We start from the raw sequence: 15,832 nt of genomic DNA, 5'->3' as shown, positions 1-15,832 counted from the left end.
TTTCTATTCTTCCCATACACCACTCCTTCCAGGAAAGCTCAGTTTCAGGTGATTCTTAAAGATGGTAATAAATAACTGCAACATATTTGAGAAGCTTCTCGTGTTTTTCTCCCCATTCGCTTGATTCTACTTCTTTCTCTCTCTTCTTCTTTCTCTTGCTCTTTCTACCATCCCTACCACGCTCTTTAGTATCTTACTCTATTCAACTGGATATTCAATAAATTATAACATATATCACAAAGCTTTTCCCAGAAGCTACAGGTGCAATACTCACCAAATAATTTGTTGCTGGGTGATAGAACACCAGCTAATTATGTGGGGGACCTGGGGAACTTAGTTCATGATCTCATGGTTGTGAGATCGTGTCAGGCTCTGTGCTGAGCATGGAGACTGCTTGGGATTCGCGCGCGCGCTCTCGCTCGCTCTCTCTCTCTCTTTCTCTCTCTCTCTGCCTCTTGCCTGCTTGTGCTCTCTCTCACTCTCTCAAAATAAATAAATAAACTTAAAAATTAAAAAAAAAACACTAGCTAATTACAGTCTTCACACTCTAACAAGTACATGCAATATAACTCACTTTTGTGTGTGATCTAAATTGTCCATGTTTGAGACTATGTAAAATGTCATCCTCATAGGTTCAATAATCTCTCCTCCCCAAAACTTATATGTATTGATAAGTTGTATCCTAAATTCTTTTATTATCTAAGTGTAAAGGAGATGTTATATTATTACATACACTTAAAATGGTACTATTTTCTTGAGAAAGAGATAGAGAACACGTGCATGAGTAGGAGAGAGGGGCAGAGAGAGAGAGAGAGAGAGAGAGAGAGAGAGAGAATCTCAAGTAGGCTCCATGTTCAGTGCAGAGCCCAATGGAGGGCTCAATCCCACAACCCTGGGATCATGACCTGAGCTGAAATCAAGAGTTGGATAATCAACTGACTGGGCCATCCAGGTGCCCCAACGGTACTCTGGTCTTAACAACTAATTTAATTTTTAAGATTTCACTTTGCTTTGAGGTGTGGAACTCATTCAGTGGATCAAAACCAGCATATTTTTCTAATAGAACAGGAAGGAACACATCAGAGTGCACCATACAGTAATAGGGTCAGCACAGTTCCATAAAAAACTGTTATTTGTGTACACACACATGCATTATATGAATGAAAATGTACACATATGTGAATGCGGTGTTGTGATATAAAATATATTTCTTATTGTGAGTCATGGTCAGAAAAGTTTGAAAATCTTATGTTGGGAAAGTAAAACCATTGGGCTGCTATGCAAAAGTTAGACAGTTTCTCAAAAAATTAAACACAGAATTACCACATGATCCCATAATTCCACTCTTGGGATACACCCTAAAGAACTGAAAACAGGGACTCAAACAGTTACAGGTACATCCATGTTCATTGAAGCACTATTCACTATGACCAAAAGGTGGAAACACCCAAAGGTCCACCAATGGGTGAATGAATAAATATACAAATTGTGGTAAAGCTGCACAGTGGAATATTCAGCCATAAGAAGGAATGAGATACTTACTGATCCATGCTACATGGGCAAACCTTGAAAACATCATGCAAAGTGAAAGGAGCCTGACATAGAAGGTTGCATACTGTAGGATTTGATTTATAAAAAATACCCAGAATAGGAAAATCCATAGCAACAGAATGCAGACTGACTGTTACCAGGGGGTACAGAAAGAAGGAAATGGGGAGAATCTGCTTAATGGTTAGGGATTTTACTTAGGAGTGAGAGAATGTCTTTGAAGTAGATAGAGGTGGTGGTTGTCTAACACTGTGAAGGTATTAAATGCCACTGTCTGTCACTTTACAATGGTTGATTTTGTTATGTGGCTGTCACTTCAAGAAATTATTGAAAGATAAAAAAACAGGTAGTCTGTAGGCCCTAGCTCTAGAAGACTTGTCATTAGGCCTACTTTTCATGTGCATGGTGACTACTTGTGGCGCTGCTACATCTCCACCTAGTGGTGAAGGTGCCTTACATCTGGGCTCCAGGACTAAAAATGCCTCATTGCCAAAAGAGCCACCTCACATCAGAAGTAGTTCAGTATCTGAAGCAAGTCAAGGCCCACATCTTCAAGTGGGATCTCTACTTCATGAGTGTCCAAATGATGCACAGTGATAACCTCCAACCACTGAGCTTTAGGCGGGGAATAAGGATGGTGTCAGTCCTGGCCCTGAAATACTTCTCAAGAAGTCTCACTGGGATTCATTTGCCTGTCTTTAAACCAGGACCGGCACCCCCCACAGCAGGATAAGCGTTAATATAAGACAGCATAAGATATGCACCCAATGCTAGTTTCCTTCTTCATCCTTCCTTATTTCTGAAGATACTTCATATGGACTAATGAACCCCAAACAAGAGGATTTTTATCACCAAGGGAGCTCCCCTGCCTCAGATTGTCAATGGAAGAAACATAAAGACTGTGGGTGTCTGGAGCTAAGAGACATGGATCTGGAGGCTGCAAGCATAGAATGCAGAGCAGAAACAGCATAACACCAAGGCCAAGAGAGAGACGCAGCAGGACCTGGTGAGTACCAGGTGCATGGCGGAATGGGGAGAGAGACAGAAAGGAGAGATCTAGCAGATATTCTAGTTATTGCCACAAATGTTGCCCAAATGGGGGGGGGAGGGAGAAGAGAGAGAGAGAGAGAGAGAGAGACACAACCTGTATGTAAGTGGGCTCATAATGTATTCTGTAAAAATGAAATGAAAAGCAGACTAACGCATGACATGTAGTTATAAAAAACAACCAGAAAAGACAGGCATGAAAGTCACGTGCTTTTCAAATGAGGCCAAAGGTTATAAGCAACTCAAAGAATAAAAGAAAGAACATGGAGAGAAGGATCATGGAATTACTTAAAAATAAAATAGGGAGGGGGCACCTGGGTGGCTCACGTGATTGAGCATCTGACTCTTGATTTGAGCTCAAGTCATGAGCTCATGGTTTGGGGGATGGAGCCCCATATTGGGCTCTGTGCTGACAGCACTGAGCCTGCTTGGGATCCTCTCTCCTCTGTCTCTGCCCCTTCCACCCACCGATCGATCTTGATCTCCAAACTCCTGAAAATAAATAAATAAACATTAAAAAGTAAAATAAAACAAGGAAGAAAAATTACCAGAGCAAAATGCACTGCTCCCATATCAGAATAATTCATGATGTATAGAAAATTATATGAAGTGGTGGAATTTGGCACTGGGAAACCACAGGAAACAAAATCAAAATACTCTTTTTACATACTTGTAGGGATGCTGACAAGGATCAGAGGGGTAGGTGGTGAGCAGAAAGGAAAACCCTCTGGGCAGGTCTGGGGAGCACAAGCCACCTCCTCAGGTGGGCTCCTTCCCCCTGCCCTGCCTCATCCACTCCACTGCCTTCCTGCTCCCCTCCTCCCATCCCATTCTCTGGGAAGTCTCCGCCTCATAGATGGCAGTGGATGTGAATGCTCCAATTTTTCTGTCACCAAATCCCCAAAACCGCCTTTCTCCCCTATTGCAATGGAGGAAATGTGTCTTCTGACCTCATCTCTGCTCCTTTCCCGGGACCTCACTCCTTTGGTCTTTTGTATCTTAACCTTTTTCTTTCTGAGATCTTTCCAGTCTTTATTAAAACATTCAATACTGCTCATCTGAAAAGCAAAACCTAAACAAAACAAAAACCTTCCTTTATTGCACATTCCTTCTAATTTCTACCTTAGCTTCCTGACTTCCCAATCATAGCTTTGTGTCTCAACATAGCTGCCCTTACATGCAGCCTCCCACCACTCCCCCTCAGTCTGGTCCGGTCAGTCTCTTGTGGCCACACTCCTACTAAGGTGACCAATAGCCTCCAATGAGCCAGTGGGCACTTCTTAGTCCTTAAGTAAAATGGCATCTCTGCCCATTGGATGCTGCAGAACTGCAACCTCCTTCTTGAAACTTCTCTTTGCTTTCATCACCTCATAATCTCCTGGTTTCCCATGTCTTGCACGGTCAGCCCTGCCACCCCTTTCTGCCAATTCTCTGGCCACCTTGCCCTCCTCCAGCTCAGGGTGAGGAGTACTGCTCCACCTGGCTACAGGTTATTCTGCATTCTCCTGCCTTGGCTGTTCTTCCATCCGCCCAAATAGCACACCTTCAGAGAAGCCTTCCCTTGACAGCCTTGACTAATTCCAGGTCCACTGTTAAAATTACCCCCAGCTACTTTTACTTGTATTTACTTATCACATGCATTTACTTATCACACATTAATTGTGTTCATTTCTGTCAATATGCTTTTCTCCCTCTTTGGACTATCATCTCCGCTGGGGTAGAGTCCACCTTATTGTGTTTGGCATTTCATTCCTTGTGTTTTAGGATACTAGGGAAATGCAGTCAACACAGAAATAGTAGACCCTCAGTACGTAATTATTAAGTGGACAGCCATTTGGGTAAATGAATGAATGAACAAATATTCTAACCCATGACACTGAGTCAGAGCACATTAGTGACTTTACCCTAGTTGCCTCACGGCTTTAATCTTCTCTATGCAGAAGCTGTTAATAATTTTTCAGGCTTTCTGATATCTGTTTGAACAAATCCCACTTGGGGCTAAGAGCAGCATGAGGGAGAGTAAGCTGACAGCAAAGGAAGATGAAGAGCCAAAGGGAAGGTAAGCTAGAAGACTCCCCACGTTCTCTGTGTTCCATTTCTTGTTTTCCTAACAGCATCTCCGACCATGTCAGGTGCAGATGGAGCCCTTTCCAAGCAGCGTACTATAGACCTGGCGGCTGTAGAAGCTATACGTGTAGGAGCAGCAAAGCATGGGAGGTACGGGAGAAGGGAAAACAAAAAGCAGATCTGAAGACAGAATCAAAGTCCAATGGACCTGGTAGAGGTAGGTCTTGGAAGTCATTGAGCCCAATTTACTCATTATATAGATGAAAAAGTCAAGCCTAAGTTCAAACGGAATCACCCAAGGTCTCCACTGGTGGGAGAACTGGGTAGACTGAAGCCAGTGCCCTTGTGCCTACCACCCATGCCTGCTAAGGCAGAGAGCCAGGACACTGGTCCTGTTACTTCATGGATGTTAAGGGAGAGACTTCTCATGGGACCATTTTACACCCATCCTGTTCAAAACAGGGTTTTTCTTGTGCTAAAGATTGCTTGCATCAAGGCCATAACATCTCTAGTAAGATTCTAACACTCTTTTCTACTTAGGAATAACAGAAGATGTTAGGAAGTCCCAGGCAGATGTCTGACCAGAATTGAGTTTAATGTAAAAATTTTGACCCTGATTGTTTTAACAATGCTATGCAGAGCCCATTGATTTGAAAGGTGATAGAAGGGACAGAGAATTCCCGGCTGCACTTGGTCAGCTAGGCTGGGGGAAGTCTTCTCTTCCTAATCCCACTCACTCTCCAACCTACCGCCATCCTAGCTCATTGGGAGAAGCGCTTTGTGAACGACCAAGGCCCAAACCCCATGAAACCTTCTGATCCTGCCCTAACATGGCCTCCTGGCAGCATTTGGCACTGTTGGTCAGGTTGTCTTTTTTGATACTTTGGCTTTGCTTGGCTTCTGTGACATCAGCCTCCTCTGTTTTCTTCCTACTTCTGTGAGTGTTTGATCTTAATTGCTGTAAAGTTTCCTCCTCTATGCCTCCCTTATCGTAAGAGTATCTTACAGTTCCACACTGAGCCCCTTTTTCTTCTCATATGGAAATATCGCCTCGTAATTCTATTTAACCTTTAGCTTCAACTATTGTGTGATGTTTCCTAATTCCTATACCTCAGATCTTGCTGAGGTCCACATCCACATGCACCTCTTTACCTTTCATTGTCTGTCTCCACCTAGGTCCCCCTCAGGTACCTGAATCCAATGTGTCTAAATCTGAACTCACCACTGCCCTTGCTCAGTTTCCAGTTTCTCCACTACCACCATTATGGCACCACCATTTACCAATTCACTAAAGTTAGAAAGCTGAGAATCCCACTCATTTTCATCCCCCCACCCTGTGCAAAGCCCCAGAAAGCCCTGCCAATTCTCTCAGCTATTTCTGAGAGTCTGCTCTCCTTATAGTCTGTCTGCTCATCTTCATTCCCACCACCATTTTCTTAATTCAGATACTTGTAATTCCTTGCCTGGCGCAAAGCTGTAGTCTTCTCATGGGTCTTGCATTTCTGCATACTGCTGCTGGATTGTTCCGTAGTTCTCTATCGCTTTAGGGAAAGAGCTCAACCTTTGGCCATCATCCTTGACCATTTCCTACGTCTCCAACTTCATGCAACACATGCTTCAGCCCAGCAGAACTGTCCGCAAGTCCCCCAGACATCGTGCAGCCCTGGGCTGTTAGGCTCTGCCCTGTGCATCCTGCCTGTTCTTCCCACTTTACCCACTCGAACCCTTACCCCCTCTCCTGAGAGGCTCTGATGGACTTCCCCCTGCAAAGTCAAATGCTCGACTGACTCCAGTAGTACCTGTTACACAGTCGTGTAAATATTAGGTGACTCGTCTGCCTCCCACGAAGATGAGAGCTCCTTGAAGGCAATGGAAGGATGTGGCCCTCATCTCTGAGTTACCAGCACCTACCATGGTGCCTGGAAAGTAATAGATTCTAAAAATGCCAGCTGAGGTTTATTTTTGTGGGTGAGCCCGCAGGTAACAGATATGACAACATCACTGTCAATACATTAAATGCACAAACTACATTCTTTTGCTGTTCACCTATTAAGTGATTTTCTCTAGAAATCTACAGAAACAATAGAAAGGGGGAACAATGAATTGTTTCATACAAAGACTAAAAAAAAATCACATGATGGTTTGGAAGAGCCTGTTTTCCTTAATATTTGATCAGATGTAAATTCTAGAGATTAATTTTGAAATCTTCTGCCATTAACACAAAATTTTTTTAAATAGGCTCAACCCATAAAAACAACATGGAAGATAACAAATGCAATTCATGCAATCTTATCATGTTCTGCAAACACCTGTCCACGACAGGACTTAATTTTACTGGAACACACTTACTTAGTCGATCATTCACATAAGAGCAGCTCCAGCCAAGGAAGAGCATCACCCGACTCACTGTGCGTTTCTTTTCCACAAAGGAACCAATGACTTAATATACCTTCACACCTTGTAAAGTCCCACTAGGTCTCTGAATTTCACAGGTGCAGAAATTGAAGCATTTAAATAAGATGGTTATGGCCAGAGAATGAGTCCAAACACTGTTCTCACATAAGCAAACTTTCTTCTCAGGACTAGTTGCAGTTATACTGGTAACATTTCAGAGTCAAACTATACAGCATTTATAGCTTTATTCATTCGCTCTTCTTATACCCCAAGTGTCCTGGTGTTCTCTGAGGTCACTGGTATGTCGGTGGAGGACAGTCACAGCCCCATCGGGCTGTTGGAACCACTCCAGCTGGACAAACAGCCAGGTTTGTCTGGCACATCACCTTCACACACTCTGCTCCCCACAGAGTGGCCTTTTAGAACCCGATACATGGAAACACTTAGAAGCATGAAAAACACTTGCTTGGCAATGGAAAAAAATTCCCAACCTTTCTCAGGAAGCATAGTGCCCAGAGATGGGCTCCCAGGAGCTCAGGTAAGGCTGACTGTGCTTGAAAAGACTGACTTCAGGAAGTAACCACACGCCAGATTTTGCTTATTAAATCATCTGCCACCAATGGGATTGCTCCTGTGGTAAACAGGTGTGAGGAAATGAACACAGAAGCAGAGTTCTTACATTTCTAACTACTTTGGCCCTTACTCAATTCCTGTGCTTTATTTGGAGGATGAAAATAATAGCACCTGTAGGAGTGATTGCTAATAGACTAGATAAGAGACTACTGAGGGCTTTTTAAATTAGGTAGCTAAGGAACTCTTACTCTCTCACACTTAAGCATAAAAATTTAAGTTTCAGCTGTTCTCCTGATTCATTAAACATACATGTATATGTATATGCATAATACACACACACACACACACACACACACACACACCAGGACTAACTCCTCAGCCAGTTAAGAACATAGAATAAAAATACTCTTTTCTCATGTACTTTGAGTTAATAATGAAAACAGCAATAACAACACAGGGCAAGTCTACTGAAGAATCAATCTGATTTTCTGTTACACTTTCTGAAACACCAGCAATGAAGAATAAGCACTATGGGGCGCCTGGGTGGCTCAGTCCATTAAACATCTGACTTCGGCTCAGGTCATGATATCATGGTTCATGAGTTTGAGCCCTGTGTTGGGCTCTGTGCTGACAGCTCAAAGCCTGGAGTCTGCTACGGATTCTGTGTCTCCATCTCTCTCTCTGCCCCTCCCCTGCTCATTCTCTCTCTCTCTCAAAAATAAAATAAATTTTTAAAAAAGCACTAGCTCTACTCCAGCTACAAAGGCCTCCTTGCTATTCCTTGAACAGGCCACACCCAGGGGCTTTGCACATGCTCTTCCTTACACCTGAACTCTTTCTCCCAAGATGTCCACATGGTTTACTGCTTTACTTTCTTCAGGTCACTGCCTGTCCCCAAGATCTTCCCTGAGCATCCTATACAAGGTAAGAATTCATTCCCCTGTCCCTGTATCCTCCTTTCCTTGCTTTACTTTATTCGAAGCATCTGTCACTTTCTGAATAATACACATTTATATGCTCATAGTGTGTCTCTCATACCCACCAGCATATAAGATCTGAGAGTCCAGAGATTATGTCTGTTTTATTCCTTACTTTAAAAAATGTTTTTTAATGTTTATTTATTTTTAGAGAGAGAGAGAGAATGAGAGAGAGAGAGAGCCGCAAGTGGGGTAGGGGCAGGAGAGACAGAGAGACCCAGAATCTGAAACAGGTTCCAGGCTCTGTCTGAGCTGTCAGCACAGAGCCTGAATTGGGGCTTGAACTCACAAACCAGGAGATCATGACTTGAGCCAAAGTCAGACACTTAACCGACTAAGCCACCCAGGTGCCCCTGTTTTATTCCCTACTTTAATCCAAGTACCCAGAACAATGCTGAGTGCAACAAGATGGGTGCTCATGGAATACTGAATGAAGAAGTACATGAATGAGTGAAAACTATTACAATTTAACTTGCTCTATGCATATCATGGACTCTAATGTGCCAAATCAAGAAGCAAACATGTCAAATAATATATCCACATCCAAAAATGCTCACAGCAGTACCTGTCTGCTCATCAGCCTTGACAAGATATGGTCCATGCGAAATTAAAGGTCAGGTTTGTTTCTGAAAGTATTTCATTTTCTCTATTGTTATTAGCGTGCTGCCCGGATGTGAGGCTGCGATCACCTGGGGGTTGGTAGCTCAGTGATGGTCTAAGCTGAGGCGCCTGCTGGCTGAACTCAACTTCCAATTCTCTGAATTTGATTGAATTTCCTGTACACTGACCAGAAAGAAAGTCAGTTCGGTGTGCTGACAGCCAGGAGATGTGGGGTGCCTTTTATTGAAGTACGAGGTGTGATGGTCCATGACAAACGTGGGAGCTGAGTGGGGGGAAACCAGCTGGGCCTGGGCAGCAAGCACAGAACTGGTTGTGAAAGCCAAGGGATGCCTGAGGTAAGAAGAGAGGATGCCGCAGAGTTGGTCTGGGTGCGTCCTGGCCTTGGGCCCATGCCTCCTCAAGGCTTCTGCACTGGGCCTGCGAGGACAGGTCCAGTCCAGTTAGAAGAATCTGGTGGGCATCACCTTTGAGCCATGGTACTATAAGACACACACATGCTGTTTTGCGAATGGTATTCTCTCTGGTTAGGTTGAAAACAATTTCATTTCCCCACATTCATTACAAGTGAAACTCTTTAAATGGACTTGACCTTTCAAAAATCATCAGACAGACAACTTGAAAGGCCTTTTGTGATAAATGTGGCAGAAGCAGAGAACTATTTAAGACTCAGGCTAGTGATACAGAAGATTTAGCAGAGGGCAGCTTGACTCTTGTTAGTATTTCTAATTAGAGCTCTGGTTTCTGTGCGATGGCTAGACCTTTAACTAATGTTGGTTCTCGGACAACAACAGTACCGTTCTGATTTGTTAGACATTTTGACTGTAATTTGGATGAAGGCAGATGCATCATACCCATCTGACTGGAGGATAAAGTGAAGTTGGGGGTACGTATATAACTAATGACACCCAGGCTCTCTCCTGGAAATGACTAAAGAGTGAAATATGGGCCAAATCTAATGTGTAATATTTTATTTATTTTATTAAAATAAAATTATCATAATTTATATTACATGAATATATTTATATTACTATTATGTATAATATTTAAAATATTTTATTGTATTTATAACAGCAAAACTCTGTCCTTTGGCCCCCCCTCCCCAAATTATCAAAATAGGATGCCTCTCTTATGTGTTCATTCACTTCATAGCATATATCAATTTATAATTATATATTTGTTTGTTCACATGTATATCAAAGCCGTCATGGATATAATTTAAGCCTCGAAGAAGGTAGGGATAATATCTGCTTGTTTCCTTACCTGTGCAATAGCTACAATGCAGCAGATGCTCAGGACTCATCTACAGAATAAATAACTAAACGAATGAACGTTCCAAACGAGGGATGGAGGAAAATGGGACTTACAAACAAGTCATTGAAAGATCTGGCTTTTCTCTTTGACTACAAGTTCAATGCCAGTTAACAATGCTGGGGCTATCAAAGATAGTCTAGATGTCTAGAACATGGGATGTGACCATCCTGCTTGATTCTATTCTGTGGAGTTACCTGCCTGCTTGTGCATATTCCTATGTAAAAGGATATATGTTACGGGCTAAATTATGCATCTCCTGTTCCCGTGTTGAAGTCCTAAACCCTAATACCTCAGAATGTCACTGTATTTGGAGTAGGGTCTTTAAGGAATTAATTAAGTTAAAATGGGATCACTAGTGTCCTAATCCAATATGACTGGTGGTCTTTTAAGAAGAGATAAGACACAGACACACAGAAAGAAAAGATGATGTGCAAACACAGAAGACAGCCATCTGCAAGCCAAGGAGAGAGGCTTTAAAGAAGCCAGCCTGGCCCACACCTTGATCTTGGACTTCTAGCCTTCAGAACTCTGAGCCAACTTCTGTTGTTTACCCTGCCCAGTCTGCGGTACTTTATTAGAGAAGCCCCAGCAAACGAATATTTCCTAAGTAACTGCCTAACCGACTGAGTGTTTGATTTTAAAATGAGGTAAATTAAGAGGGGAATGAATACTTTCTTCACATACCTAAGCAACTATTACATAGAAGAAAATACAAGGGAAATTTTTCGGACAAAAAGAGACATCCAAAGAGGAATGAATGAGCACTCCAAAATATAATTTCCTTATTTAATGAATTTATTGTTTATTAGCTGACTCCTCTGGCTAGAGCTATGCTCCACTAAGACAAGCACATAGTAGGTACTCAAGAAATAGGCTGAGTGAATGAATTTACTCTGGAGGTTCTGAGTTTCTGGTCACTGAAGGTATCAGAACAGAAGCCAGACATACCCTCTATGAGGATATCAGTGAAAAGTTTCTTGCAAAGGACACAGGGTCAGGCAACTCCAGGGTCCTTTACCAAAGTTGAAATTTTATTAATCTGGTTCTACAACTGATGAGTGAAATATAGGTACTCCTCATAGTAAAGGTCCACCTTTAAACATCTGTCTCCATTTACAGATTCTAGTCAAAGTATCAGAACATCCAACTTCTGTTTTACATTTCTTCAGCTGAAGGCATTATCCACCCATTGGATCTCCCAATATATAAGATAAAAAAAATTTTAAGTACAGTTACTATAAATTGTTTTCTGAGAGCTTGTTTGGTCGTTTTTTTTTTTTTTTTTCAAAGTAGACAGACATTTCTGTTTCTTAAATCTGCTTAATTTAGAGCATGAGCTCCAACAGTAGAAGACTGTGGAATCTTAATAAATGTCTAATGAAGAATAATTAATAATATTAAAAATTATCATCTTCTTCTCATCCTCCCAAGAGCAGCGGCAGATGGTGAATTCTGGCTGTGCTAATTCTGGCTGCGCCTGTGGCTGCCCATAGATCTTTCAAGAAGCCAGCATTCAAAGAACAGAGTGAAACGCACAAGAATCTCATGAATTTTGCTGTTGTTCCAAAGGTTCTTTTGGCACAGACTGCTTAGCAGATGAACCCATATACTTCCAATCACAGTAATCCAGTTAAAAAAAAATAACCAGACAATCTTACAGAGATCTTGAAAAAAAGACTTGTCCTTGAATACTAAAGAGGAGGGGGACAGGACATCCTCCTATTTCCATTCCTTTGAGAAATCCTGAGTCCTAATGTCAAGAGTTGAGGCCTTTCACATAGCTCAGAAATACTGAGCATCATGATGTTCAGGTAATTGAAAAGCACAAACATTTTCAGTCAATAAGATTTTTGTTTCGTAATTCGTTTTGGCAGATGTTTAACATTTGCCTGCTCCCATAAACTTTATTTCCAACTTGCTAGAAGTCTGCCGTGTGCCAAGACCAATACTACATATGGAGCCAAGATGGCAACTTCCACAACCCAACATATGTCTAGGTTTGCAGTACCTACGCTTCCATGTTTGTTTATGTTCTAGCTGTACCTCCAAAATATTTATTTTCATGAGGAATATTAACACTCTAAATGGAACCAAGGAAATGATTAATACTGAATCACAACCATGTTAAAAAAAAATCGATCCTGTGAACTAGATGGTGGTAAGTCGAACACATTTCCAATCCCAGGTAGCAGTGATCAGTACTGAAAGGTAAACTGTGTTGAATAAATCCTACAAGTCAAATATCCCATCTGACCCCCACAGTCCTCTGTGTCAGCATGAAGGCACTGGGAGAAGTGCATCGATGACAAAAAGGAGCTGATGAGAACAGGGCTCCCTGTTCCATCTCTGTCTTCATCATTGGAAAAGCAGAGTGTGTGCAAGACAGGATGGGTACCATATAACATGTTGCTTGAGGCTCTGGGGTCTTAGGAAATGTTTGCTATTCTGTCCAATGTTTCACAAACTGTTCTATGAATCATTTAAAAAATTTTTTAATGTTTATTTATTTTTGAGAGAAAGACAGAGTGTGAGCAAGGGAGGGGCAGAGAGAGAGGGAGAATCCAAAGCAGGCTCCGGTATCTGAGCTGTCAGCACAGAGCCTGACGCAGGGCTTGGCACATAAGCTGTGGGATCATGACCTGAGCTGAAGATAGATGCTTAACCAACTGAGCCACCCCGGCGCCCCTCCATGAATCATTTTTTAGGTGGAGGCTGTAGGAAAGGGTTATCCTGGCACACTACAAAGCCTTGAGACAGCGCTGGCATAGGGGAAACTGCACCAGATTCGGAACTAGAAGATCTGTGTTCCAGTCTAACCTCTTCAATTAGGCAATTGGTAACCCTGAGCAAGTCATTCGATTTCCCCATTCTTCAGTTTCCTGCTCATACAAACATAGGAACATTAATAATACCTGTCACTGGATGTGTTAATCAACTACATGGGAGGGGGGAACCTTTTCATAGAAAATCACCACAATGCACACTATAACTATCTTACAATTTTCACGTTGATTATACCTCAGTAAAGCTGAAATAAAAAAATACATACCACTTAGCACTGTAATAAAGATAGAAAGAGACAGTGTATGTGCATAGCATGTAATAGGCATCATAATAACATTAATAGCATGATTATACTAATGAGAGTATTTTTGAGAGATTGATATGTGCCAGCGAGTATGATAAAGCACTTTTCATGATTCATCTTACTTAATTCTTGTAACAACTCTATGAGTTTGGTATATTATCCCTGTTTTGTAGACAAAGAAACTGAAGTTTAGAGAATCCAGGGTCACTCAAGTAATGCTTGATTGGCTGATGAGATGTAAGTTTTATGAGCTTAAATAGTTCCATGATTGAACACAAATTGTACTTAATCTTAAAGGGATAGAATATCTTATTTCAACCTAGTAAGAGACCTAGTAATTATGAAGTACCTTTCATGTGCCACAAAATGGGCTATTTTACATGCTATTGCATTTGACCCAAAGACTTGCGTATGTGTTTATGAATGAGCTATTGCCCCTATTTTAGAGATGGGAAAACTAAGGTGCATCAAGGGTAAGTTATCGCCTAAGGTGGCATAGTTGTAAGTGACTTTTGATTCCAAGCCACGCATAGCTCAGCATATAACCTTCCTCTAACTTTGTGTTCTAATCTACTTAAACATTAGTTAACTGAATGAAGACAATTAAAAAAATAAACTATAATAAAATGAAATAATAACAAAAGTTAACATTTTCTCTTTTCTCATTCTTGCTTTTGGATACTTACTTAATATAACTACTAAGCATTCAATCCAAAATCTAACCATAAACATTTGATTTTCACTGACACAAATTTCTAGCGGAAATTTTTTTTTTTCAAGATGCAACATATAGTTAACACTGGATATTTAAAAGTAATTTTGGCAAAACTAAATAATTGGTCTGGTCCCTCCTCTGTCAACCAACTTCCTTTACATTTTTCCCCAACAAGCAAACTTCTCCTTCTACCCACCGTCAGCACTACCCCTGACCTCTCCCTGCCTTTATCCTGGCCACTCCCCTGATGGTCACTGCCACCTCCAGCATTTGCTACATTCTTCTCCTTTTGCCTAAAATGTGGTCCTCTTTATCAGCTCCAGTTCTGTTCACCACTTCACATGCTGCTCAAGCCCTCCTCTTCTATGAGCTGTCTGACTACTCATGGTCTTCTCTGCCCTGGTCTCTCACTGTATGTAAGGACACCACTATTCCACATGATACTTGATTATTAGCTTTAATGGTTCTAGATGTTCAGACCATCTCTCCAAATGGACAGTAATGTCCCTGGGGATAGACCATCTTTATTGTTTTTCTCTGCCCTATCATTGGCAAGAAGCTGTCAATTGTTTTATAACAACGAAGAGTATATTTTTTTAAAGGAAAACACCACAGAGTCTGTAAATGTTGCTAGCATCTCCTTTCTCACACATTATATTTCAAAAATTCAACAGATGAAGAAAGACGGCTTTCTCTAACAGATCATCGACTGTTTTCTCCTTTTTTATAGTCCAGTATTTAATCCCTTAATAGTGTTGTCTTAACAATGAAGTTTGATAAAAAGTGGTATGTGTATTACTAATGAAATCAAGGTCAATTCCCTTGAAAATAAAGTAGATCTTCATCAGACTGGATCCATTCAACAGAGAGCTACTGAGCACCAATTCATTGTGTAACACTGTGTTGGACCTTCTGGATACAGTGAGATATGGCCTTGACCCTCAATAGGCTTATAGTCTAGTAGCAACACAAATAGTAATAGTTCGAAATGATCGTGTCATAATGCAGGTTTCTGTAATAATTTCACTAATAAAATAGAATCAGATTTATTACTGTTTAATAGCAGTGGTTCTTAATAGGTCTGATACCACACTTTAGGGGGCTTTTTCACAACCACTGGTTTTTGGTTGTACCAGTGATGGCAGAGGGTGTGGACAGAACTGTTCTGTGTCCTCCAATGTGTGGAGCTCTTCCTGCACAATGAATTGTCTCACGTCTGACCTGACTTCCAAATGCTCCCCTTAACATCCTCATAGATGAGAAACTCCTTTATAATGATCCTAGCCTAATACGTAGTGGTCGTACATGTAAACAGTATTTTTGCATAGGTTAAATATCTTCTACATTTTCAAGGAATGCAACCATTATGTACGCTGAGGAAAGAGTCCAGTTTGTTGTGTCTGGAGCTTTTACAAGAATTGGTCATCGATTTGGAAAATCATAACACTGGAGGCAATGGCCCCATGCTTGGCTCCCACCTACACCAGTCTG

General features: G+C 41.4%; 1 protein-coding gene across 6 annotated transcripts in view; it reads left to right on the top strand.

Annotated features, from left to right (window-relative positions):
* Positions 1-15,832, top strand: part of LOC144222040 (uncharacterized) — a 76,704-nt gene that overhangs the window by 9,688 nt on the left and 51,184 nt on the right. The window contains exons 3-6 of one of the 6 annotated variants that reach the window (XM_077752518.1): positions 2,354-2,554; positions 4,710-4,879; positions 8,510-8,553; positions 11,975-15,390. In XM_077752518.1, coding sequence (XP_077608644.1) covers positions 2,499-2,554; positions 4,710-4,879; positions 8,510-8,553; positions 11,975-12,031 — 327 coding nt within the window. In that variant the 5' untranslated portion in view covers positions 2,354-2,498 and the 3' untranslated portion in view covers positions 12,032-15,390. Of the gene's footprint in view, positions 1-2,353; positions 2,555-4,709; positions 4,880-8,509; positions 15,391-15,832 lie in introns of those variants that run through there. The other 5 variants (XM_077752521.1, XM_077752519.1, XM_077752522.1 and 2 more) reach the window with 5 other exon arrangements.

This window comes from Crocuta crocuta, unplaced genomic scaffold (assembly GCF_008692635.1).
Source record: "Crocuta crocuta isolate KB4526 unplaced genomic scaffold, BGI_CrCroc_1.0 scaffold190, whole genome shotgun sequence".
Classification (NCBI taxonomy): domain Eukaryota; kingdom Metazoa; phylum Chordata; class Mammalia; order Carnivora; family Hyaenidae; genus Crocuta; species Crocuta crocuta.
This window is presented reverse-complemented; position numbering and strand designations above follow the sequence as displayed.